Here is a 27,463-nt window from a genome sequence, read left to right on the forward strand (position 1 = left end):
TGGTTTCCTTCTCTCTACTTCTAACTCTTCTGCCTCCATCAGTAAGCAGAGCTTACTTTTCCCTTTGTAGTTACTGATTTGGCACGGAAGCTGCTCTGAGTAGTATCAGTTTGAGAAAGAGTCCTCTAGCAGGAAGAGATGAGGGCACTGGTATGTGAAAGTTTTAAATGGAACAGTTCTTTTCCTTCAGGCTTCTACTTTCTTGCTTTTATAAGAATGGAAAACTGCTGGAACAAAAGCTTATCCTGTTTCAGATAACCTGTCTGGCACTCATCAGGTTCTGAAAGGCACTGCGCTTATAAAAATGCACTCATACTTAGTCATACTGAAGGCTCGTCTACCAGGTTTTTCTGCTTCTGGTCGTGTCCCAAGCCACATTCTTAGGAAGTGTGTCAGAAGAGTTGGTATTCAAAACTTGAAAGAAATAATAGTTTTGAATAATTTTGTTTTTCAGATGTAGAGATAATATTTCAGATTTGATGGACAAATGTTTTCCAGGGAAAAATAAACCAGGTAAGAAGAGCTATTTTAAAATAGTAATACTTTAAATTGTATACCACTTGGTAAACATTCTTAAATCATTTTTGTTTTATTTTATATATGCATATGCACACAGACACATACATACATACATATATGTACATATATGTACATACATATATGTATGTATGTATAAAAAGCTCCTATGTGCCTCTTTGGGTGCTATCACCACGTTGTAGAACACTTTAGAGGTTGGGTAGAAGCTTTGAAGTTCCAGTTTATATGGGGCAAATTGAGTGTATGCAGAGGAGGACTATGTTACTTTGAATTCAAATAGAAACGGATAAATTCAGTTGCTGCAGAAGGTATGAAGTTTCAGATTATCAGAAACTTTTCCTGAGACGTGTGTGTCAGGAATGGTATTCTCTCTGTTGCTTCTTTAAATCTCCGTTGGTTACTGGAGTTTGCACCTTTTTTTTTCTTTTTACTTTTCTTGGCAAAAACAAAGCGGCACTGATTCAGTTTTTGAGTAGTAATAGCTTAGAGTCTTTTCCTTTTGGCTGTAGCTATTTGAACTGTAGTGTGTCTGTTGCCTCTGACTAGAAGACAGAATTGCATATTTGCAAACATGAAATGTGTAAGTCGATTTTCACAGCTGAATTCTAGAAATTTAAAATATGAAGTAATGCAAACTTGAATTCTAGACGATTGTTTGTATTTGGCATTGGTGATTTGTTGGGAATATAAACTTAAATATTTTGTTATTTCCAGCTACTTCTGGTGGTTAAAGGATTTTCTCTGTTGAGTACTGCTTGTGTGGTTTTACAATGTTCAAATTTGTTTTCTTCGTTTTATTTTTATATATATATTTTTTCTTTATGTAACTGATGAAGTGCTTGGATTATACTGAGTTTCCTTTTCAACATTTTAAAATATAGGTGTAAGAAATACTGTGTAAATAAGCATTCATTGGTGAAGATTGCTCTATTACTTTTTTTATGATCGACTATTTTCTTTGTTACAATAACTGTATAAGAAACATAAATTTATAAGATGCTGTCGTCGCTGGTAATGAACCTTGGTATGATTTTTTTCCGTAAAATATGTTATGACGAAATCATAATTATGAGTTTATAAATAATCATTTCAAAAAATAGTATAAGTAGTGCATGCATACTTTCTGACTCTTTTATGGTAAAAGCTAACGATTAAAATGTTTTCAGACAGAAATTAATTAGAGGTACCATTTCCTTAGATGAAATAGCCAGATATATGGAAAAGGTGAAGCTACTGAGCTATGAAGAGAAACCTGTATATCAGCATTTTCGAGAAATACTTCTGCAAGGCCTCAGGGCCATTGGGCAAAGAGATGACGGACTACTTGACTTTGGCTTGTCAGAGAATGGAGACTTGCAAACAAAGCCAGTGCAAAAGGTTTGTATTTTAAAATTTTATGTCAGCTTTTAATGCATTTTTGGAGTAAGTAAAAGAATTAAAGTGATATCAGAAGTAGGTGTCAGAGCTGCATCAAATAGGAAATAAGCAAATAGCCAAATGTTTATTTGTTTAAGTCCTACTCATATACGTTATTTCTGTGATTTTAACTTCACAAATTGTTATGAAAGCTTAATATAGAATGATGCTTGTAGGTGTACTTTCATAATAAATAATGAATTGTACCTTTGGTAACAGAATACATATTTAGTTGTAATGACATTTCAGCAGATGAACATTCAGTTAATTTACTTATCTTTCTCAAAATTTTAAAATTCTCCAGATGGGTCAAAATACATGTAAGGAAAAATAAGTCTAGTTATTTCTTACTGATTTCCTTTCCATGATTACTTCAAAGTTTGTTCTTAAATGCACATCTTTATGCCAAGTGTTTGGTACTGAAGTTCCATATTGAATTCACAGTGATCTAGTATGTTGTTTATGAATCTTAATTTTAGTGATAGAAGTATTTTATTTTTTGTATGTAAGAAGCCTTTAAATTCTAAATTGGGTTGCACATTTGAATGCAGCGTGAGAACTTTTTTTGTTAGGGAAATAGTATGTTAAAATGTTTTATAACAACAAAAATGGAGAAAGAGGGAAACGATAAATATTATCCTGCACTTCTAAGGGCATTTATTTGGGCATTTATTTGGGTTTGATTACAAGTGGGCAGCCTCTTAGTTTCTCTAGCATAAACTAGGAAGCTGAGAATTATAATATAGGATGATAGTACAAGAATTCTGTCTGCCTTAGATCAGCTGTATGTTAAAGATGGGCAAAAAACACAAAACAAACAAAAATTGTAAGACCTTAAAATCTTCTACATATATGCTCTAGTTTTGCTCAGTTCTTTTTGACCACGAAACAGTACTCTGACTAAAACTGTATGCCCGTGGTCTTTATATTAATATTTTCTGCTCAATCGGTCCAAAAGGAGAGTTCACTAGCAAAAATTCTTCTCTTCCCCTCCCCTGTGGATCTACATGGCTTGAGACTTGTGTTTTAGAGAAAATCTGTTTTTAATGGTTGGCTGGCTTCTTTGCTGAATAACTTGGCCTGCTGCAGAGCCAACATCTGTGACCTTTTATGTCCTTGTCCAGCAGAGATGCCTAGTGCACATTGCCAATGGAATAAAACTTCAAAAATCTTACTACTTTAGCTCCTTTCAGTCAAAACCATCCCCAAAGGGTGAGATAATCCTTCTCCATAGGTTCTTATGTGTTAACATCAATTAGGACCTTTTACGCTGAGTTTTTTATGTTTTCACTTGAGGCACCACATGAGTGGTCAACTTGGTCGGTTGTCACAAATATATTTAAGCACTTAAATAAAATAATAGGTGTTACTGACCCTTTTGAATAATTATTTCCAGCAGTCCACTTCAAACTGCAGTGGTACTTCATGCTAGCTGTGGCTAAAGAATAAGATTGCTTGAAATCGGGTTGACATAGTCTGTTTGCTTTTGACAAAATACTAGGTCAGAAGACTCTTGCTTCAGTGCTGCATTTTCTAGGCCTAGTAACAGCTGTGACTGTAGGCTAGGGTAGAAGAATAAATTGAATCATTCCTCCTTCCAGGGTTGTATCTTGAACTTCTCCTCAAGAATAAGTAGAATGAGGGTCCTCACCAACAAGTCCTTTGTCCCAAAATGTGTATTTGGGAACCGGTGTCCTCAACCAGGATGCTGTTAGGTTTTCCTTCCAGAGGAAAGGTTATCACCATTAGTGAGAAGCTAAGAGAATTGGAAAGCAAGATTTGTGTTAGCTGGAGGTCATGAGAGAGCTGGACTAGAAAATAGCTGGGCATTTAGACTCACAGAGGAAGAAAGTATTATGCTAATTAAAAATGTATATATTTTCTGCTGTGACAGGAAGGTTGACTTGATGACTTAGTATTTTAAAAGTAAGCTCCAAGTTCCAAACGTTGTTGGAAACTGCTTTCGGTAGATAGAATGTGCCACTGATCAGTAGCATCTTACCTCTGAAAGCCAGTATCCTTTAGCACATGCTGCATTCTTTTGGCATGCTTAATGTCTAATATGGGAAAGAAAAATGCAGCCTGGCATTCACCCTTGAGAAAATGCTGACCTCTGGGATAGAGGATTTATGGCATTTCTTCTGTACTGATCTTTTAATCATGACAGTTCTTAAGACACCTGCCCTTATATTCCTTTGGGGCAATCTACCGTAACGCTCACCTTTCTTAAAACAGTGTTATTCAGTGTTCTGAAGCTATACTGTTTAATAACTAGAAGAGCTTATTTTTGACTCCTGTTTAAATAAATTATTGGAATGTAGGATTCTCTGGTGCACTTAGCTCGTATAGCTAATTGAGCCATGACGTGCACTATATGTTGCATATAAGCATGACGGTTGTGGAATCTCAATCACTCTCCAGTATTGGTATCTGGCTCAAATTGACAAATGCTTGCTATGTTAAAAATTAGCATTTTATTCTCTGTATCATGACTCAAGTTTCCCCTGATGTTTAAATAAATGAAATAGAGTCCAAAAATTCAGCTAGAGTTTTTCATTTCTGTGTAATGCTTGCATGTTGGTGTGTGTGTGTGTGGTATTTTATAACAGTTCTAGCAAGAACAAGAAGCTGACAATATCTTGCGTTAAAGGCAGTATTTGGAAATCTTGACTAAATTATTTAGAGTAAGAACCACATCTTTCTTTCTTTCTTTTTTTCTCTTAAGTGCTGAGTACACTAACATCACTTACTAGTTGCTGGGAAATATTGGGAGTAAACTAAACTGGAGAAATATGGATTTTAGTGATTTGTAGTTCCTTCTAATGTTCCGCTTCAGATGCGCAGGTGTTGCTTTTGTCAGATGAATGCTGCCTGATTCCTATTGCTATGTAATTCACCTGCAGCAAGATTAAGAAACCACTTTTTATTAAATAAGCTTGGAAACAAGATAAATGTATTTTGCTTTTGTGTAGCATGTATTGGATATCTGTTTTTATGATAAGCATTTGAAATCTTTTCTAGGACAATTGGGAGGAATGCATTATCTCTCATATAAAAGCAGTACAGTGCTGAAATAGTCCTCCTTAATTTTGGTCAGAATGAACAAAAGTGTCTGTGTTTATTCCTGCCTAATGCATCACAAATCTGCTGACATGCTAACCTTGGAGTCTTGGCTGGCGGTAATCAGGCCTGTGCACCGGCAGGAAAGATGTACCTAATGCACTCCATCAGTGCAGTTTGCATATGGAAGTTCTCACAGGGGAGCTGCCCTGTGCCAGCTGAGGGTTACCTGCCCACTGCAGTTATTGTATGTAATTATCGAACCAATCTGTTCAGCCCAGCAGGGTTTAGATGGTAATCATGAAGCAACACTTTAGAAAAGAAAGATGTAATGCACTCTCCCCTTCTCTCGTGAGCTATGTGAAGTTGTAACCGTTTTTAAAGCTGTGTTAGTAAAGCGGTGCAGTCTTACACAATTTAAAAAAATTGAAAAAAAAAAAGGTAAACTCTTCCAGCGTTCATCAGTTATCCTCCGTGTCCCTGATACAGATATAGGACAACTCATCCTTTGCAAAAGTGACGTAGCTTTGAAAAATAACCTTTCCGTAACCACCTGAAGAATACTTTGTAATAGTAGGATTAATTGTAATACACAGATAATAACAGTTCTATCTATTTAGAGGTTTTAAGATAATGTACCTTGAATAGAATTCAGCTTTTCCAAGTACCTCTCTCTGGAACAGAACCCGTAGTTGCTATTAGAAAAAATAATAATGTACTGTCAGTGGGTGTTAGGTACTTTTAAGCTGTGCAAAGAAAGCCTTAAGAAGTGTGGATTCAGATAAGCTTGAACTTAATGAGGTGTAATTGCTTAAAAAAAAAAAAAAAGAAAATCAACTTTGGGTAAAGTACTTTTTCTGTGTTAAGATTTTTCAGATTGATCCTTTAGTAGCAGTTATTCAAAGTAAATAAAAATAAATTTTTATCATAAAGACTGTTTTCGTATGCAAAAAATATAAATTCTTAAAGTGATGTATAGACAGGGGAGCTGAACTTTTAAATTGACTGTTGCCTAGCACTAACAACTTTTGCATATGAATCAGTTTTCTCTACAAATGGAGATGTCTTATATGAGGAAATAATGCTTAAAATTGGGGGAGTACCTTATGAAGATGTTTTCTACTTTGTGTGGCCTTTCCTGTTCTTGAGTGCAATTGCCATTTTTCTTTATAGAAAAAAAGGAAGACAGTAGCTGCAACTGATGAGGGCACTGAAGCAGAAATGGAAGATGTAGGAAGTCCACAAAAAAAGAAACCTACTTCTTCTAGTAAGTCAAAAGAAGTGCTCATAGGCACTTGTGCTATTTGTCTCTAGCAGTTGAAATGCTTTTTTCTTTCGTATTTTCTTTTTAGATTAGCTATAATAAAACTGAGATATGCAAACTTTCTATGTGTATATTCTCTCTAGGTATATGCTACATAAAGCTGGTAGAAATGTTCAGTTGATAAAAGTTAGTGGTTGCACCCTGTCCCTTTCACCATCATTCACCATTTTTATTTTTCTCCTCTCGTTTTGTCCAATTTGATGTCAGAAAATGTCGACTCCTCAAGACCTCTTCATCACAGTATGTTACAATCAGAGGCTAGCAGCAGCCACTTACAAGAGTGAGTGTGTTTAAAGTCAAGGAAAGGATTAGCTATAAGGATAGACCATACTGAAGTTAGGTTTTTAAGTAATTTGGTACAAGTAGTATAGCCGGCAGTGTTTTTTTGGGGGAAAAAAAAAAAAAAAACCATAAACAGGTGAAGTAGGTTTAAGATCTTGCAAATCCAAGATCAGAATACTTCAGTAGATCTGTACAGGATAAGCTTGTGTTAAGTGTCTGGTCAAACTGTTCCTTGCTCTAGCCTAGTAGCTCCTTCGTGTACATGAGAACTGAATTCAATTAATTACAAAAATATTTATTCTAGAGACTTTTGCTTCAGACTTTAAGTAAAAGGCCAGATGTTATATATGGTCAAATAGTCTAAAAATAATAAAACAATAGCACTCAAACACTAAATTCTACCTCAAAACAGATCTGCCTGTTTAAAAAAGGTGTGAAGTAGTAGTATGGCAGGATGGGAAAATGTTTCTAATGTTTATATTTAAAACAAAAAAAAAACCATATTAGTGAATTAAGGATTGACCCTAGTGTATTTAACCAATCAGTATGGTGCAAAGGATAAGTAAGTGACTGTCATTCCGGAAGGATACACTATTCTGTTCATTTTCAGCTGTAAACATTATAGAATTCTGATCATTGAAGTCAATGATTTATGTCTCTCTCATTCTGATGCCTTTTGAGTTGTTGACTTCAGTATATTACAAATTTTTTAGTCTGTCAGTGGCTGAAAAATGATAATTAGCTAGATTATATTTTCTTTGAAAGAACTTTTTTTTTATACTGACTTGTATTCTTAATTTATTTTATAGCAAAATATTTAAAAGTATAGCTGACTGCTTACTGGTTGCTATTTGATGTACATGAACATTTTATATATATATATATATATATATATTTTTTTTTTTTTTTTGCATCCCTCTGGAATTGTGTATTGAGACTCTCATAGACTGAGATAAGAGAGAGCTTGAGAAATCGCAGTCCAAGTAGTAGCAGCAGCTCTTTGTAAAAGCTAAGTTTTTTCAGACTAATTAAATGTGTTTGGTAGGCTATATATTTTTAACATTCAGCAGTTAAAATGAGTGATGGACATGAACTTGAATTTAAACCTTCCCTTGTCAATTTAATAGAGTTATAGATGAAGTGATTCTAATTTCACCTTTTTGTACTACCCAATTTAGTGAATACCAAATGGGGTGAATACCAAACGTTTTGGGGTGAAAAGTGATGTGTGTACTTATGCACTGCCTTCTCTTCAACTTTGGAATTAAAAATGTTACCACTTACTATATGTTTCTTAAATCTGCGTAGGCGAAAGAGGCAACTCTTTTTCGCATCTTATGCTTTTGATAAATTGAAAATAATTGATTGTTATAGAAATATTTCAAACTGTTTTGCAGTCTGATTTTATGTTACCAAGGACTTTTCTCCCTTATGTGATTAGTTCTGTAATTAAAAGAATGTTTACTATCCATTAAAATGTATAATTTATTGATGAGTCTTAATTCTTGTAGAAATTGAAGTTTAGTCATACAAAAACATTCTGCAAGTTCTTGAAATAGTATTTTATTGGTTTCCAATATGAGTATGAACATGGCTGAACAGGATCTACTCTTCAGGTGGTCAAACAATATTTCAGAAGTATGTGGAGTTAAAACAGTGGTAAGAAGAATGATGCAGTTCTTACTGTTCAACTAATTAGCATTAACTGGGTCCTACTATGCAGTTTGTCCTATCCAGCCAGCAGATAGCATGCCAAAAAGATCCTGATCAGTTGTGCAGCAGCTGGAGTACACAAAGGTGGTCGGTGGCTGTAGAGACTGCCAGTAAAGAAATCTGTTGCTGCTGAGATTAGGGAGCCACCAAGATTGCTGGAGGAGGAAGAAAGAATCCAGCCTATATAGGACATTCTGAATTTTGTGCCACTGCTTCCTCCTTCCCTCTGTTCCCTCTGTTCCCTCTGTTTTAAGAGTGGTCGCTCAGATGAGTACAGAAAAGGCCATCTCTTTCAACCATGTGAGCCATCAGCCTTTCTAGAACTGGCAAGCCAAGAGCGTTAGAATCTTCTTTTTAGAAACAGTGTCTCAGGAAACCCACCAGAAATAAACTCTTTTACTTCCAAAATTAGATACACAAAATTCTATGGCATTCTTAAATTTGTTTTTTTGGATTTAAATTAGCAGGTTATGATCAATTTCCCCTTTTTTCTGTGATAATGGCAACTCATATGCTTTCCTGAAAGCTGGAATTTTAAGATGTATACTTTTTCAAGATGAATGATGCTGAAGTAATCTATTAGTCATTTTCTTTCCATCAGGAAAAATGTTGTCAGAAGAGGTGATTTCTACTTAAAAGTTTCTGTCCCATTCTTTTATAGCTCCATACTGAAAACAGTTTCAGTATTTACCTGCCTTCATGTATGACAGTGAAATACAAAGTTTTAATCATGATGCTTTTACAGCAAAAAACGGTGTATTGCCGTAATTCGGTAACCATGTCCAGCAGTCCTTCTGCAGAAGTACACTTAGTAATTTTAATAGAGCTAATACACCTCTTTTAAATCGGTTTGTATGGAATAGGTAGCTAGGATAGGGAACTTCTGTGAAAATGGTATGATTGCTGGAAAAATAAAAGTTGCATCAAAATTTTTAAGCAATGTTAGGTTCAAAGCTACCGGTGGGGTTCAAAACTATTAGTACTGGGAGCTTTCTTTAATTTTGGATTTGATGAAGGTTGGGCTGTATCAAATATTTGATATGGCCCAGTGTTCATCAGTCTCCAATTTCTCTCATATATATGTATTTTATATGTATATGTATACACACACACACACACACACACACACACACACACACACACACACACACACATACACATGCAAACATTTTTAAACAATTTTGGGAATTAATAATTTGGTCAATGTAGACCAAACACTGTCTGTTGTAACATAGATATGACAATGCAAGTTCCCTGTGAAAATGTCTTCGATTTGGTAATAGTGAATATTTTTAGGGTAGGAATTGTGCATCTATATTTGTCTATTGCATCTAAAACAGTGAGGCCTTAACTGAAGTCTTTAGGTGCTCTTCTGATATAAGAGATGACAACCCTGTGAACGGCTCTGGTATGAAAACGGTTATGCTGATGGATTGATTAGAAAGAATCCAAACGCAGAGATTTGACTAAGAACTACTATTATTAATAGGAACTTAGTTTTACATTTATTTCTGTTGTGTGGCTGTGGCTTTGCATAAATCAGGTTCTGGAGTATAATCTTGGAAATCTTTAGTTGAGATTTTTTCCTTTATTCAAGGAAGATTTTTTTACTTAATGTTAGATTAAATTTACACTTAGTTTAGTTTTTATGTATGGAGAATTACTGGCCTTGTCCTCATGCTTTAGAAGAATGCAAATCATAGGGTTCTCTTGAACTTGTTCATGGCACCACTTGCTTTCTAATCCCCACCCATGCTCACATTATGGATATATTTTTATCTCTTAATTTTGTACTCTAGTATAAATATTTTAACAAAGCCTGTACTGGTCAGGATATTTTTAATTGTCTGTTATTCTTTTATTCCTTCTTGTGAAGGCCTTGGTACTGACTAGTATTGGTGAAAAACTCCAGAAGTAAATGAATATTAGTCTAAAACATCGTATCAGTTTCTGTGACTAGTTACCAAAAGATCTGTCCTGTGCAGCACTGTTCTTAGCCTTCCCTTACCCCTCAGAACTGTTGCAAGTTGAATGTTCTAGTATAGGAGTTATCTGGTTTTTGAAGGTAAAGGCATGCACTGCTAAGTTATATCTAAAAATTAACAGGAAGCTGCATGATTTTAGAACAGAAATACTGCTCATTGTTGTCAGAAATACTGACAAATGGGCTTCTGTATTTTGCACTAACTATATTTAAACATGATAGGAAATGATCTGCCTTTTTATGGTCTGCTCCAAAATGGTTTGATGATTTTGAAAAGCTGTTTAAAGTGGAAAGGTGTTGTAGGTGGTGATTTTAAGTAGAAAGACCTTTAAGTGTTATAGGTAGGAAGGTTAAAATAAATTAAGTATATATAAAAATGAAAACATCTTTGCAGTTCTTCCTGAGTAATAGTTTTCATGGACAATTTGAAAGTGATAAAGAAATTCACTGAGAAGTGCCTTGAACATGTACTGATGATAATAAAAAGCCAATCTTTAATTTTGAATATGTAAAGCATGGGAGTGTTCCTGTTTACTCTTGTATCTGTTTGGAAGACAGTTTTCTACTTAGTCTTCCTTTATATTTTGTTATTTCCATACAACCTCTTCAGACCACTCTTATCACTAAAACACATTTAAAATATAAAGCACACTTCTCTGTTACACTTCAGGGAATTTTTTGTTTGCTGCTAATGAAAAGTAATAATATCAACTTTTTTTTCCCTATGATGTGATTCTGTGACAAAATGTAGAACAAAAAACTTTTGAGGAAGATGACTTTACATGAGGAGCTAAATCATTTAAAAATAAAACAATGATATATTTTTTGTTTGTTGTTTTTCTGTGGTCTGAAGATGTATTGCAGTATGCTGAGTAAGTGTTACAATTCAAACGTAGATCTGAAATTTTTGGAAGTGAAATATGTCTCTAAAAGGAGAAAAATATCGTACTGCACTGACTCACATTTTGACTCTAACCTTTTTCAAGACTGTAGGTAATATATTTAAATTAAACTCTTTGTTCCTTCTGGAATTCACTGTGTGATGGAAAGGAGGACTATTTTTAAACATATGCTGCATGTGGCTTCTTATTTATATGTGTATGTGTATGTAGAATTGTGTTTTAGAACCTCTTCAGTAAATCTGTTTTTACCAATAAAAGTAAAATCTGTATTTCAATTTTGTCTGGAAGAATTTAGTATTAATTTTTTAACAGAACACTCATAAAGCCGATGTTTTCTTCAGGAAATATGCAGCCATAAAGTCATGGAATAGTATGCTCTTTTGTCCTGATGTTTTTCTGTAGGATTATTCCTATGGAAATGTGTAGTCTTCATTTGTTGTAGTATTATCTATCAGGAAACAGGATTCCGAAGAATAGAGTACATAAAGCCAAACTCTGTTTCACAAATCTACAAACTGTCTTTCCCCTCTCTCCCCTCCATCCTGCAATCTTATTTTGCCTGGAATTCAAGTCCGTGTTTTCTTTCCTTTCTTCTTCTTTCTGAGTTATGGTTCTGAATTACTGTAGAGAAGGGAACTGCTGGCACAAAAGAAAAAGCCAATTAACTAAAACTACTGTCTGTTGACCTTACAGTTGCTTCAACAAGCTTCCAAGTATCAAAATTTCCCCTTTGAGAAGCATTATGCTACAGGACTTATTATTTATGCAGGATTCCTGGTAGAAAGGTTGTGGGAAAGGGCTTGTCAGATGACTACATACTCTTCCTTATTTCACCTTCTCAGAGAAGAAGTAGCTGTTCCTTGGCACCATATTCGAACTGCCCAAACTTATTTGATAACAGTAGTCTAGTGATACTTAACTTCTCATTAAGTGCTGCGCTGCTCGGCTTCAATTCCCATTTGGTGTTTGCGGCTGGATCTTGAATGTGCTCTTTCAGCTTCCAATGCTATTTCTTTTTCTTTTTTCTTTTTTTTTTTGTTCCTCCCACATGTAAATAACAATTGTGTGGGTTCCATTCCCTTGTCTTTCCTTTTCAGTTTGACTGTAGGACCCTTTTAAGGGGTGGATGAAGAAAAAGATTTCTTAGGGAGCGTCCCAGCAAAATGAGTTGGTTATGCGATGTGATCAAAGACATCTGAACTATGACTGAAGCATACTTTGCAAAACAGAAGTGATACTGTGGTCAGTGGAAGCATTTTGAAAAACTGGCAGTCCTAAATTTGCCTCCTGTAGAAATCACAAATCCACAATTAGTTGACTGATTGGTTAGATGGTAACAGAACAGATTCTTGGATTAATAATTACGCTGAGTTTTTATACAGCGGCATGTGTAAGATCTTATCTAGTTGACTGGGGAGTGTTGTATCATGACCCTTTCATTCCGGTTTCATCACTGTGGCAATTCAGTATTCATGTCATGAGGTCACCAGTGTTAAATGTCAATTCTATCATAGAATTGTCCTGCTATGACTCACTCTGTACACACCTCTGTATAGTAATGATGATTAAGTTCCATCTATGTGGAGGCTAGTCTGAGAACATCTCTAGCAGAAACCACTTGAGAACTCTCCACCGCATAGTCCAACACTCCATGTTTATTGACTTTTTGTTCTTTGAAGATAAACATACAGCAAAGTGTGTGTGTGAGATTACACACACGCACAAAAGATGTGTGATAGTTTTTTTGTTTTTTAAAGGAAACCTTGCTATACCTGAACAACATACTCAACTGCACATGCTTCTTTTGAGGGCAGAATGTGTTAACTGTACTGTTTAATTAAGATGGTTGCTGTAAGCCTGGTTTAAGAGTTGTATAGGCTAGAATTGCTGGCACTTTTCAACTGTTACACAGAGACTGGCATGTACTCCTCAGTCTTTATCAGGTGTAAATTCAGCATGTGCAAGTGATGCAGTTGCTAACCTGTAGCATGCCTGCTGCTAGTTATTTTTCACTGACTGTGATGTTTGCTTGGAGTCTAAAAACTGTATGTGGTTCTGTTTTTCAAATGTTGTAGCCTATAATGCAAGCTAGCAGTCCCCTTTAACACTTGAATCTTACCCGACTTCCATCTGCTCAGCAGCTATGCTTTCACACTCAACTGTCCATGTTTCCTTCCAGCAGATAATTAAGTAGGAACCTTGGGACTCTGGTCTTTGCTTCTTACCAGAGGAATCTTTATAATTCAATAGGAACTGCCATTTTATTGACTCAAGTACAGTCTTATTTCCCCTATTCATAAGATCTAGGTGTGCTTCTAAAAGGATGCTTGCAAAACCAGAAAACAAGGTGAAAAGGGACATCAACAGGTAATCAGCTTCATTTGCCAGCTGAAAGGCAGGATCATCTGTAATCTTACAGATTACAGAAATTACAGAAACTTACCAAAACTTTTTCCTAAAAACTTCCATGATGGAGGTTACAAAACGTATTTGTGCAAGGCCTATTCTAATCCTTACCATTAAAAAGTCTGATGAGCTGGAGTATTTTCTTTTGCTATATATATGTATTTTTTAATATCTAATTGAAATTTCCCATGTTGCAGTTTTAAGCTTCTTATTAGTTGTCCTGTCTGCTGTGGATGTAAAAATTGCTCTCATTCTGTGTAGCAACCTCTTGCACCTTTGAAGAGTGCACCATCACATCGATTCCTTTGGGGGTGGAGGGGGGGAAATCTTCAGATAAGCTAGTTAAATAATTTCTTTTTTTTTTTTTCCTTCATTAGAGAGCTAGAAGCCATGATCATCATGCTCGTTTTTTCATTTATTTCAGAACTTTCTTGAAGGATAGTGCCCAGCCCTATACACAGTACTTCTGCTTGGTTTCTTTTGTAACGTTGCTTTGTGATACTGTTTACACAGAGAGGATCAGATATCATAGTCAGCTTCTCTGTAATAATTTCTCTAGAGCCTGTGGGACTCCTTGTGCCTCTGCTGTACTTTGTTCCAGCCTCAAAACAAGCTGTGCAGTGACGCCACCGGTTTTATTTGTGTGTGTATAATTCTTCCTCACTTAAATTGCTATTTCAACCTAATTCAGTTTAACCTATTTTATGGAAGCTCTCTCCTTTGCTTGTAAAAGCTTTGTTTGCACCCTCATTTGGTGCTGCTCACACAGGAATTTTCCTATTTTCAGAGAACGGTATTGACATTTCTTCCACAAGAAAAGTTTGTGGGAAGCGGGCAATGTATGTCGTCAGGCTAACTAATTCTGAAAAAGCAGACGAGCTTTTTGGCACAGACCTTCTTCAGTTCTGAAATAGCAGCAAACTTTAAAGCTAAATATGGATTGAGAGTAGTTCTGAATTTAAGACAGTATTTCTCCTGCTTAAGTTTAGATTATGCATAAAGGACCATGGCAAGGATTTTTTCCTTTTTATTATAGTCTGCTTATTTGGGATCTGCTTGAAGATTCAGCTATTCAGTGTTCATGGTTTGTATAGAAAAACTTTGAAAAGAGGTTATTAATGCAGTAAAAGTAAAGGAAAAAGTGGAGGCAGGGTGACTCTCCTCTCCTTTTTGGTGTTCTCGATGGGCAGTTAGAAACAGGTAAGCTCTCTCTGAACTAGTGAGGTAACCTCAACAAGTGAGGTTGAATTGCTTGTATCGTCCTTGACTACTACCTGGGAAATACTGTGTTCCTCAACTATGAATGTGAACATCTGATAACATATTTCTTCTTTCTCTCTAAACAGATATCAATGGTATTTTCCTGGCTACTGTCATAGTTTTCATATTGGGAGTCTTTCTGATAATGAGACATGAATTTGACCTGTCTTTTGCAGCAATCCATTATACAGTCTATAGTTAGATGAGAAGAAAAAACACACTTAGCTCAGTCAAAACTGGTGAAGAGTAATGAAAGGGGAAAAGATTAGATTTTGGGGTCTTTTTGTTTATGTATTTGTTTTTAAGAGAAAACTTTGATCCTTCTGTGTTTCTTGTACAAAAATTCCAGGGATAAATCTCCGGAGGAAAGGAGAGGGGGAAAAACAGTACAGAATATACAATCAGTGGTCAGGATAACTCAGCTTATCTGCCACTGAGATCACTCAGTTTAAAAACTCTTTTGAGCTCAAAAGACATGTCTAATGGTAGAATTCACAATTATAGCATCTGAAATACTTTGTGACTTTGCAAGGTATAAACTGCTGATACTTAATTTAGCTGAGAGAAGGAATGCTTCCCATAGTTAAGTTACTCCATTAATTTTCAATACCTACTAGTATAGCTTTTAACTATCAAAGCATGTAAGGATTCCAAAATAGATTTGATTTTTATATAGCAGTCTTCAGGAGTTTGTTTTGGTTTGCCAAAGTGGATCTTTCACTGATAAAGGTGCTCTGCTCAGTAAGAGACCAGCACTAGAGCTGTCAGGGGTTTTTAAAGTGGTTTATTAATCGAAGGTGCATTGTCTGGCAAAATCTATTTTTAGTTTTATGTTGAATGCAACAAACACTTTTGGAAAAAAGTAAGGATAGTTTTTCAATCTGCATTTTCAAGTATGCAGAAATTCTTCAAAGTTAATTTTCACATTTTTCATTTCAAAACAACATTTTTAAGAGGAAATAAAGTTGCATGAAATTAAACACGAAAGCAAGATTGCAATGATTCTACAATTTTCTTGGTGTCGTTTGGTTTACAGTAGACACAAGACTATTTTGGTTTATTTTGCACTGTTCTCTGCCTCCTTGCTTCCTTCTGAACTTACCTATTGAGCTTGAACAATAAGTGACTCATACAGCTCAAAGGCTGTTGCCTTATGCAACCAGCCTTTTTCTTAGACTGCCATGAAACTCAATCTTACCTTTATTTCTTTGTCACTAATGCAGATTAAGAGGTTGGCAGGAACTGTAGGGTTATATTTGGTTTTACAAGCAAGAAATGAGTCATAGTGACTTCAAGGAGAAAATCGGAATTTTTTTTTTTAAATACTATAACTAGGAGATGAAAAACTTAATTTGGTAACTGCATTTCTGAAAATAGTAGTATTTTTTATTACATTTAATATTTTATTTTCTCACAAAGTGACCACAGATGAATGTGAGTCATGCAAAGGAGCTGTATGGGTTTTTTTCCGCCCTCCTTTTCCCTGCTAGTGGTCAGGAAAAAAATGAGAATACAGGGAGATTTTTATTATTGCATTTGATTATAGTCTCTTTGAACAACCTGCCTGCTGGCTTTGTTAGGAATTTTATTTAGATGGCAGTGTTTGTTACCTTTGTTAATAAAATATTGTCAAGTAATAGCTTTAAATCTGAGAGTAAAGTTGCACTCTGATAGCTGAGCTGGTTTAATAGCTCACCGCTGCCAAAAAAAATCTGCCTCTCTTTTCTGCCTTTGTGCCCTCTAGCTCAGTTTGTAAGAGCTCTAATCAGAATGGTCTGAGCCCCTTCAACTCAGTAAACCATCAAAATACTGGACCAAGTTATTAAATGCCAGATTAGACAGCTGAATCAGCTTAGCACAAGGTCCAAAGAGCACCAGAGGTGGCTCAATATTTGGAAGGATCACAGAACTGAAACAGTGCACGGAAAGGGTGGGTTTAGGATGCGAAGGGAATCTGATCCTTCATCTTTTGGTGGAGGTGAGCTGTTAAGTTGGCTCAACTGTATGTAATGCTGCAGGTTGGGAAGTTGAATTGTATAATGTGTTTTTCAGGAGAATATTGATGCCCAGAACCTGTTGTGACTTTTTCCTTTGTTTTTCTTTCTCTTCCCCCCCACCTCCCTCCCCCATCATGTAAATCAAAGCTAAATGGGTCATTTGATTTGACCTATCAATTTAAAAATACTGCAAATTATTTTCTTATGGTACATTTCTAGTATTTTATTTTATGGAAAGTTTTGACTTTTCTTTTGAATTGCAGAAGCAGTGACAACCAAAACAAGGAAGATGACCTCACCAAAAACCAAGAAAGGCACAGGAACCAGAAAGAAGGTCCAGAAATAGATGAAACAAAATAAGTTGTCTTCTGTTCAGCTCTCTTCCTCTCGGTTACTGTAGCACTGGAATCTTTTTTTTCCCTTTTAAATGATAAATCCTGTAAAAAACATTAGACTGCTGTTTGTACCTGTTTTTTTGAAAAATAAATGTTTTATTAAAATATTTGCATAATTTATGGGTACTTTATAACACAGATGCAAAATTTTGCCAACTTTGAGGATGCATTTTTATTTTTTATTTACACAAATTCATATCTTAAGGGCGAGCTTGAAAAAAAAGTGGTTTTTATTGCTTTCTAATGTAAAAATAAAGCCTTATTGTTTAGTTATTGCTGCTTTTTAAGGAGCCAGCAGTGTTGTATCTGATTTGTTTTAATTTTGAGTAAAGTCTTATTGGAGGTTACTTAGATGAATGCTTAGACCATTGCACAGTCAGAGGTCTGAAGTGACAGAGACATCTTTTAAGTATTGCTAAAGTGTTCGAATTAAACAAGAAAACACAACAGCAAAATCACGTTTCACATCTACTCTAGTTTGTTATAAAATGTGTTTAAACAGTTTACAGCAATGTCATGTGCTCTTTGTAGGATAGGTGAATTTTAGTTAATTTTTTGGCATAGTATTTTGTTTGTATCACTTTTCCAATTATTTATAATTTCTTGAGAGAGAAAGAGACCAGAATTTCTAATATAGGGACCAGGGGAGGGAAGGAAAATAAAAAAAAAAAAAAAAAGCCCCTCCCCAGCCTCCTCTCAGGTTTTCTTTTTATATTACTTAAAAAACTAGAAAAGTTGCAAAGATGAAGAATGATGTCATCAAGTATCTTGTTCTAGTGAAAGCTTGACTCAGTTGTGCTTCTCATAGCAAATCAATGATTTCCATTTTTCTTAATAGCGGAGAAACAAGTGTGCTTCCAAAAACTTTTTAAAAGCACTTTTTACTGGATTTTAAGTCTTCTCTTCAGACTTTTAAGTCAAAATATGCAATGTTTGATTTTAGTGTGAAATATCCACTACTTTGCATTTCGATTCTGCAAAAATGCATGGAATTTGGGCGTGAACATCATTCTTCTCAGGGAGACTGCTTTATGAAGAAATAATCCATATGAGCCGTGGAAAGTGTATTTGTGTCTATCTCCTGTGTTGTGCTTGCTTGATTGTGTAATGTTTGAGTTGCCACATACTGATATAAATACGTTGTAGCATAAAATCTTGAATGAATACTGGGATTAGGTTTTGAAAAGAAGAACATTAGGTTTTTTTTTTTAAATAAAAACTGGAAGAACATATCTAAAGGGTCTAGTGCCTTCTCTTTTCTGCTTTGATCACTAAGGGCTTCTCTTTTTTGCCTAGGTATTAGCAAAGTGTGGTTGAAGACTTTAAGCCTAAAATTATCTCTTCCTTTCAGAAATAAAAGTGGGACTCCTGAAGCCCCTGTTATGCCTAAATTTCTTCAAACCAAACTTTAAATTTTTTGGTGGTAAGGATCAATTTGTTCAAAAAATGTGATGCACTATTCTTCTAAAGAAAGATTCCTAAGAAAGCAAATTCCATTGGCCTTCTTGCATATTCAAAGCTAAAGCCATTCTTTTGTACTTTAGTTGTCTGACATTTTCATTTTTTAGTAACTTATTTTGTGTTAAACTTGCTTTCTTTACCTTCCCAGTTTTCAAGGAGGGTACTTTCTTTTGACACTGCCAAAACGAAATGCCCATAAAAAAAGGAATTTCATTCTATTTGAGAAGAATGTTTTGTGTTGCAGATTTGGTAAACCCTCCCCTGCCCTCTGCCCACCCCAAAATGCCTTGGTTGAAATTTTTACTGACAAGCGTTCTAAGAACCAAAAGGATGCTTTTTGCTCTACGTAAATGTTATTGCAGGTCTTATCTCTGCTCACAAAAGTCAGTCTGCAAAAATACGTTATTTGCAAGCAAGAATCTCTCTGGCTCCCTGTGAACTGCCGTGACGTTTAAAGTGTGGGACGGTCACGATGAACCAAATAGAAGGCTATGATCAGACCTGCTGTATTACTGTATGTGTAGCTACATTTGTTTTGCAAAACAGTGATGGGGAAATATACCACTTTGTAGGAACAGGAGGGTGTAGTAGATTTTGTTGACATCCCCATTTGAAAGTAAAGTCCCTAATACAAAAGAAGCAAGCTGCCTTTAGACTGCATTTACTGCTCTTGATGACTCCAGTTGTGTGTAAATATTAGAAAACAGCAGGGTCCTGCATTCCAAGAATCACTTGAGCAGTGCCATGAAGACAAGTGTCCTTACTGGTATTGTAGTCATACTCCCCAGCTCTCCTGCTGTTTCTAATCTGTGCGCACAGCCGTGAAAAAACTGGACTGACATTTACAGGCACAGCAGGGAGACACTTGAGTAGGGAATGTTAAAGACTCCGCTACCTATGTTTCAAAGTGGCCACCATGCAAGATAAATCTTCACAGGAGAACTAGTCGGCACTTCAGCTGATGGTGTAATGAGGATATTGATAATGAGGCACAGAATGCTTCTTTTAGTGCTTCAGCATTTAGCAGACAGATTGTTGTTTATATTTTTCCCTAATCTCAAATATCTGGCGAGAGAATCAAGTTCAGCATAGGCATATTTTTCAGATGATGCTGATTTGATAGTTTTTACAAGAATATTTCTGAATAAGTTCAGATCAAATAACAATACCTGGTGTCAGATGCAGCTAGCATTAAGAAGGGGGTCAGTTGCTTTCCTGAGTAGTTTGACAGACTTTACTCATTGTTTTGTCCCAGTGAGCTGCCAGATTTGGGATGCCATAATACCAGTAATGCAATTAGGTTTTCTGCACGTTGTCTGGTTGACTTCTCAGTTAAGAGTTTCTTTCCCTTTGGGAATAAGACTAGACAGACTGTCATTTGCTATTACTATTTCTGCTTAGCATTATCACTGGAGCTTTTTTGTAATTAGCTATCTTAGTTGGCTCTTAAATTTTAATAGCCAATTGAAGCTACATTTTAGCCAAGTTCCATATCTAAATTGTGTTCAGTCCATTAACAAAGTTGGTTAAAAGGCTATTAAAACAAAAGCCAATATATGGTGGTTAGCACTTCCATGTTTGCAGCAGTAGCAGTCCCAGCCTTCAATGAATATTCTCAAGAAATCGTACTTCCTTCTGGCAAAGGAAGTGCACAAGGAATGACCAAACTTAGTTCGAGGAAAAAAGGCTGATTATGCTGAATACTTGAAGAAAAAATAAATTGAAGTGTGTCTTTTCTGGAAGTAGGTGGGAAGGATGGGGGAAGGATACAAGAGGGGGCAGTTAATGGTTCTGCTCAGATTTGACAGGTTCTGCAAAAGCCAAATAAGTGAAGTGATGTTTTTCTCCATTTCAGCCGATCAAAATTATTAGCAAGACCATCTGAAGCACCTTCTGGTGGAATTGTCATCTTGCTGAGTTTAGTTTGTAAAACATCCTGCCAGACATTAAAAAAACTGTAAGCATGCCAGCACATAGGCTCAGAGCACCGCTTCTCTAATTGATAGACCCTATAATTTTCTTTTTTTTCTTAAGACCATTGCTGGGTATCTCAGCCTCCTGATTAATTTAACATAGAATCAGTCTGAATTTTTTATTCCTGATAGCACTAGTTAAAATTAGATTTTTCTCCTCTCTTCTTTCTTAAAGTGTAGACAGGAGATTAACAGCTTTTTGATCATCCTGTGACAAATAATGGCTTTCTTAGACTCTTCCCGCTTATAAAAGAAGATATCTTACTGTTGCGAAGACATCAGATATTAATGCCACTATAGTTTTAATACAGAGTTTACCAGTTGCTGACATGTTGTTTCAGAGATGGTTTGCAGTGCCCTGTCTGGATGATGATAGATAAGTACCAGTAGCTTCATCATAGCAGGTGTGAACTAAATCCCAGATTATTTCTGTGTAACCAGTTTAGCTGATCTATTTTCAAGGAAGTATAGTCGAATTTCTAAATTAGTGTTTCCACAGTACAGCAATTCTGTTAAACAGGCACAGAGCCAGTGCCGCCTGTACATGAATCAGACCCCTGTTGTTTGTAGCTGGACTAGAACATCAAAACTGATATGAAAAACTCTGGGGCAGTAAGTCTTGATTTCTTCACATACCATGCGATGGTGGGTTTTGCACTGATGTAGTACTCAAAGGAAGGAGGAGTCTGTTTTATGTAACTGAGGATTTCCTTGTTGTGGATGTCCTTTCCATAGGCAAGTAGAAAGGAGGTGTGGTTGGATCAGCAGTTATTCTTTAGCACTTCCTACAGTCCTAGCCAGGATCTCATGGATAGCTTTATGCAACTACATATTAACTCACTAGCTTTTTACTTTTCTTCCCTGGTACTTTCTAGACCGAGGAGCTGAGGATCTAGAAATCTATGAATCAACAACTTTGTTGCATTTTAGCCCATTTTTAATTTTTTTGAATGATGCCTCTATACCAATAAGTTTTTTGTTTTCTGCTTTTTTGCAGAAGAGATACATAGTAAAGAGAACATAGTGTTTCTGTGAACTGAGTTTTGCCTGGATGCAGAGTAAGCCAGACACCTCTGAAAAACGTGTGGACTCTGACTGGATGCCGTGGACTGTTTTTCTCTACACTGACGTGCTGTGCTTTCAAGGGTGAAATCTCCATCAGTGTTGCAATTGTGCTTCATTCTTGCCATCTATGTGTTTCCTCACCCCATCCCAAACCTGTTTCCTTTCAGACTAGAGCATCTCCTGCCTGTGCAGGCTTCCATATCGGATATTAAAAATGTTTTTTGATTCCTGTCTTGCATTTAGGTCTCCTGAAAATGCATAGGGATAGCTGAAGTACTTCCAAGTGGACCTCAAGTTCCATAAATGCATAAGTTACTGACAAGTGAGAGTGCCCCGGCAGCTTTTTCTTAGCCATTGTAAATACTGCAACAAACCAACATGATGGTTTTGCATTTTCTCCTGAAGGCCCCAAAGGGTAAGGAGTTGTGGAGGAGGCATCGTCTCATGGGAGAAAGACTGCCTCCCATAGTTCTGCCCTCTGTTTTGGAAAGGTCAGCATTCCAACTCTGCAGACTTTAGTTGCTATGATGGGATCTTCCTAAATAACGATAGAAAGAAAAGGGATGAGAAAACAACAAGACAGCCACAAAGTACTGTAGAAGTGAAAAGAAAATACACGTTTTTATGAACTTTCCTGAACTAATTCCTTTGCCAGGACAAGACAGAAGCTGGCACAGTGGTAACCTGCATCTGCAGCTTCTGAGAGAGTAAAAATCCTTCCTTGGCAAACTGAGCAAAAAACCTAGAAAATTAAGGATTAATATGTTCATTTATACAGAACCAGTGTGAACACAATAACATGAAACACAATCAAGAAGGATGCATTTAGAAGACAAAAGAGCCCTGGAAGGGAATGTACTTAGCTTTGTTCAGAATGCAAACTATAACATGCAGTTCTGGGAATTGGTGAATTGCATAGCAGAATATTAAAAGAAATTACTTCATACCACAAGAAATACACGATCTATGCCTTGAAAGCCTAAAGGTTCTTTTCTTTTCCTTTCTGCCAGGAGAGGAGTGGAACACTGGATCTACTTGAAAGTAAGTAACCCTCTGGCTAATTTTATCTGCTGCTAAATCTGAACAAAAATAGTTTTTTCTTATAAACTGAATTCCTTTCAGCAAACAGATATATCTATAAAAGGTAAAAGTGCCTTTTTTCTTGCTTTCTCACTAATCTGTCATTATGGGACTGTTTCCTTTGGAACTGTGAAGGTGGGTCTACACTAGCAGATGTGGAGTCCTCACTTCCAATAATGCTTGGTGGTAGCCATAGTGGAAGTTATAGTGTAAACTACCATATTTAGAAGACAATATGATGAATAAAATATCAGGACATAGTCTAACAAATACTTTCCTCTGTTAGTGATAGAGCTGATCATCTACCATTTACAGGCTTTGTTTTTTTATCGGTGTTGTCAAACCCGGAAGGAGGTGGAATTTAAAGCTCGTCTCTTATCCAGACCAGGTGAACCTTGATATATCAGTTTATAAACTGACAACATTTTTTGTCTCTATTATCTTCATACATTAGCTGGTTGCATGTGTGGCAGTGAGTTATCTCACTGCTTGTTTCCCTTCCTTGAGCTGGAATCCGTCTCGAAAAAATTTTGATACTTGTCATCCATTTCTAGTGTAAGTACAGCACAACATTTTCTCTGAATCTTAAAGGTCTGCATTTAACATGGGAGTAGGTACCAAAAAAAAAAAGAAGGTGGAAAATGTATATGTGTTTCAAAAGGAAAGGTAAGAAACATTGGGTTGTTAGTGTTTCTTCAAGATGTTATGACTTCCTCGTAGAATTATTCACTATCAGAGTTGATAAAATGTTTGATGAAACATTTGAACGCTCTTTTATCCCGTCACTAGAGGGGAACTTCTCCGTTTAGCATGTCTAGGTGTTTGTGGGCATATCTGACCAGAATACTTTTTATCTATGTGGAAACTGATCTGTTTTGGGGGTGAATTTGAATCATTTATAAGGAAAGCCTGACTTTTCTGAGGTGGTATGGCCCAAAATATCATTTGAAGCCCATAAGAGCGTCAGTTATCCAAAATCTTTGAAAATCAAGTTTATGCTCCTCCAAAAATGTATTCCTTGTCTTCACGAAAGGTATCGATACTAGTCGATTGTTTAGTATATTTCTGAATTCTCCTTTAAGAGACGTGATAGAAGCAAAATCTCAAGGGAGGCCCTAACAGAACATGAGTAATTCATCAGTGAAATTCCACGCTGCAACAAGATAACCATTAAGTTCACCCTCAGAACTTAATTTGAACTTGACATTCCTCAATTAACTAAGGATACTGTAACTGAGGTAATGAGGAACCACAGGAGTGAGAAACAAACAGATGTATTGGAATGTGTTTGTGCTTTGGCTCTACTCTTCACAGGTTTTGCATGTTGGCTTTGTTTTAAGCTCTTTCAAGAGATAGTTGTCTTCTAACCCATTTGCATAGCAGCTGGCTCAAGAGGATGTGAGTGCTTCAAGTAAGATGAATTTTCTTTTATTAATTATTTTACTTACTTCATGTCAATATGCGTCTTCCTTCTATCTTCCAACGGAATTTTTGGTTTAGTCCAACAAGTCGTTTAGCCTTATTAGACTTTTTTTTTAGCCTCATTAGGCTAATTATTAGCCTTATGGAAATTTACATTGCCCTGAACAGCACTGAAAATGAGGAGAGCCAGAGCAGACCTGAGGCATTGGCAGGGATTGGAGCAGGCAAGGGCACAATAGGACAGGGCAATGTTCAAAGCTGTGGCACCAGTAGTGTGAGCCCTGGACTGGGAATAGGATGACTCACTAGATTACCAGGGGTGAGCTGAGTTCCACAGCCTGGCAGGAGCTGTGATATCACAAGGAGCCTTCCAGGGGATAGGAATAACAGAGAAGAGTTTGTTCTGCACTGTCCCCTAATTTCTGTCCATATATTCCCCTTTTTCATCTCAACACCTCCCCAGACCATCTCTGTGTAGGACCTACAGACACTGCGTTCCCCCTTCCGTCCATTTTCCCTCTGCTCCTCTCCCACAACCACATCTGAAGACTCATCACATAAGTCTACAGTTCACTCTGTTCTTACAACATCATAGTCTTGCCTTCAATCCTATTAGTTGTTCTAAAACACAATCAAACTGGGAATGAAAGTACGATACAGAAGTAGTTTCTTCTGGAAAACCATTTTATCCAGATGCAAATTGCTGTATTAATGTCTGATGTTCAACCATGAGAGTATTCCTTCACTTACCAGGCACGATGCTTTTCTGTGTAGATGTATTGTCCTGATTACGGTTTCAGGAGTGTTTCAGTTTCTCAGTGTTGTTAATGGTCCCCAAGGGAGAGACAGCATAGATTTTAAGTCCCTAATTATCTCATGAGTTCTCAAGTATCTAGATTGGAAGACAGACAAATATTTCTGTATATCATCTCACATTCCACTGGGAACTTGTTTACTGTGGAAACCTGCTTGAATGCATGGTTAGTCCACTTAGGTCAGCAGTTAGTCTGAAGAAGCAGCAAGCATTGGAGAATATCCAATATCTTAAAATTGCAAGTTTTATTCCTTACTCGTAAGACTTCTTCAGAGAAGTGCCAAGGGACTTGATGTACTCAAAATGCCCATCAGTTGATCAGTCTAGTAGAAAAACAGCCAAACAGGGATCCAAACCTTTTGTGGAAAAAGGACTTCAATCATTTTTTGAGGAATGATTGCCTGTTCATAAAATAGAGCTTTAACTGAGAAGTGACATTTATTAAATAATTTGTTCATATAGAAAAAATTGAATCTCTGCTAAGATATTTCTGCTCTTTTGTTGTCTTTGTCACAATCTGAAGAAAATATCTTTGTCTGAACTGGTGAATTTCAAACTCTGCCCTAAGAGGTGCATTCCGGTTACGGGCAAGAGCACACCTGTTGTTGTAGCACAGGCAGTGACATATTTCTAGTATGTGATCTGTTTGGAAGTTATTTAAGCCATTAGGCCACAAAGACTATCAGAATTGCTTGCCTGCATACCTTATAGCAGAATTTATGGGCATCGCCCATAAATTTGTACCAACCATGCAGATGGTTGCAGATGTGGCCTATTTTCCCCAGTTCCTGATGACATCCTGATATCTGAAGAAGACATTCATCAAAAGAAAGTTTAGGGAACATCTGGTGGATAGATGGGAAAGGGGGATGCCAGGAGATCTGCTTCAAAAATATTGGCTCCAAGAAGTCACAACCCCCAGCAATTCCATGTAGTCTTGTTCATCATCATCTCTGCCTTTGATAGCAATCTTGTCCCTGGTGAGTTTGACCTAGCTGTCAAGAAAAAAGTAAAGAAATCTAAATGTTTTTTATCATCTTCCCCTCTGCAGCTGGTCCCAAACTCCTGTCACCAGCACTTTCGTAAGGTGCACTAGAAAGGTTTTCATTCCTGTCACAGGTTCTTCCAGGTGTTATTACAGAGCATGGCTTCCTTGCCTCATAGGTCTGTGGAGGAGTCATTGAAACCTATGTGCTCACTGCTGAATTTTCTGCATGAGGTTTCAGTGGTAGTTAGTCTTGATAATTAATGAAGCACTATCAGATACAGGAAGGTAGACTGGTCTAACCTTTCCAACAGGAAGGTTAACAAGAAATGCTGAATTTCTGAATGAAGCCCTTCCTTTTCCAAAAGCCCGTTTAAAAATGTCCTTCTAGGGTATCAGCCCAGTCTGAGCACCAAAACAAGGTGGGGGAATAAAAATTCAGCATGTCTTTCATCTTTCAGACACTGCAGAAAATCAGGGGAAACCATTGCTGCTTCTTTCTGTTTTCAGAGCAAGGTTTTTGAGAGCAATCAAGTTCAGCAATTACTATTTTGGAAATTTCAACGAATCACTAAAATACATTCATCTTTTCATTTCCTCCACCTCAAAGTATTTGATTACCATTTGATGGTTAGAAGACATCACAGTCAGGAATGCTTTACCTCTCACTGTTCTATCCTTTGCAAGGAAGAAGCTGAGTTCAAGACCTGCTCCAGAATTCATGCCTACTTTCTACCTCCTTTTGAGAGGCTGAGGGATGTTCAGAGATGTTGTGCATAACTGAACTGAGGGCATACACATAATTGATACCAAATGGAATTAACTATTTCTGAAATGTTTAAGGGTACCTCAGATGGGAAGCACAGCTCTTCTTTTAAGAATTAGGGCATGCTATTCTTCTACAGTTCTTTACAGTGGCAAAAATGGACAAGACAATGGATTAAATATGTAAAGCTTTTATTTGGTTTTGCTTTATGTTACTGATGGGTCATTTTGGCATGAAGATATACTGCAGAGGAATTTGTTTTTACGTTTAGTATTTCTAACAGTAGGCCTATTTTACCAGAGTTAAGATCCAGCCCATTCTCCGTCTGACTTTTGTGTCCTTATCAACAATCCTGACATTTTATCGATGAGATATAAATATGAAAGGGAAGACTGTACAAGTTCAAACTCACAAAAAGAACTTGTTGTTAAAGCTTTTTTTCCCCTTAAGCTGTTCTGTCCTCCCTACCCTACAAAACATAAGCAAGTACTAGAAGGGAAGAATTAAACAACAGCAAGCCAAATGATATAAGGAGACACATTATTTTTCACCTGTCCTTTTTAGAAGGGTAATTGAAAGAGACAGAAGTCAACTAAATTTAGTACACTAAAACAATGTACA

The 27,463-nt window shown here is 36.4% G+C and overlaps 1 protein-coding gene across 3 annotated transcripts in view; it reads left to right on the forward strand.

Moving 5' to 3' along the window:
• VRK1 (VRK serine/threonine kinase 1) overlaps positions 1–17,383 on the forward strand; it is a 35,772-nt gene extending 18,389 nt beyond the window's left edge. For all 3 annotated transcript variants that reach the window (XM_068946993.1, XM_068946991.1, XM_068946992.1), the window contains 4 exons: positions 455–513; positions 1,736–1,914; positions 6,187–6,280; positions 17,145–17,383. In XM_068946993.1, coding sequence (XP_068803094.1) covers positions 455–513; positions 1,736–1,914; positions 6,187–6,280; positions 17,145–17,227 — 415 coding nt within the window. In that variant the 3' untranslated portion in view covers positions 17,228–17,383. The remainder of the gene's footprint in view (positions 1–454; positions 514–1,735; positions 1,915–6,186; positions 6,281–17,144) is intronic.
• The last annotated feature ends 10,080 nt before the right edge of the window (positions 17,384–27,463 follow it).

Source organism: Struthio camelus, chromosome 5 (assembly GCF_040807025.1).
Source record: "Struthio camelus isolate bStrCam1 chromosome 5, bStrCam1.hap1, whole genome shotgun sequence".
NCBI classification, from domain to species: Eukaryota; Metazoa; Chordata; class Aves; order Struthioniformes; family Struthionidae; genus Struthio; species Struthio camelus.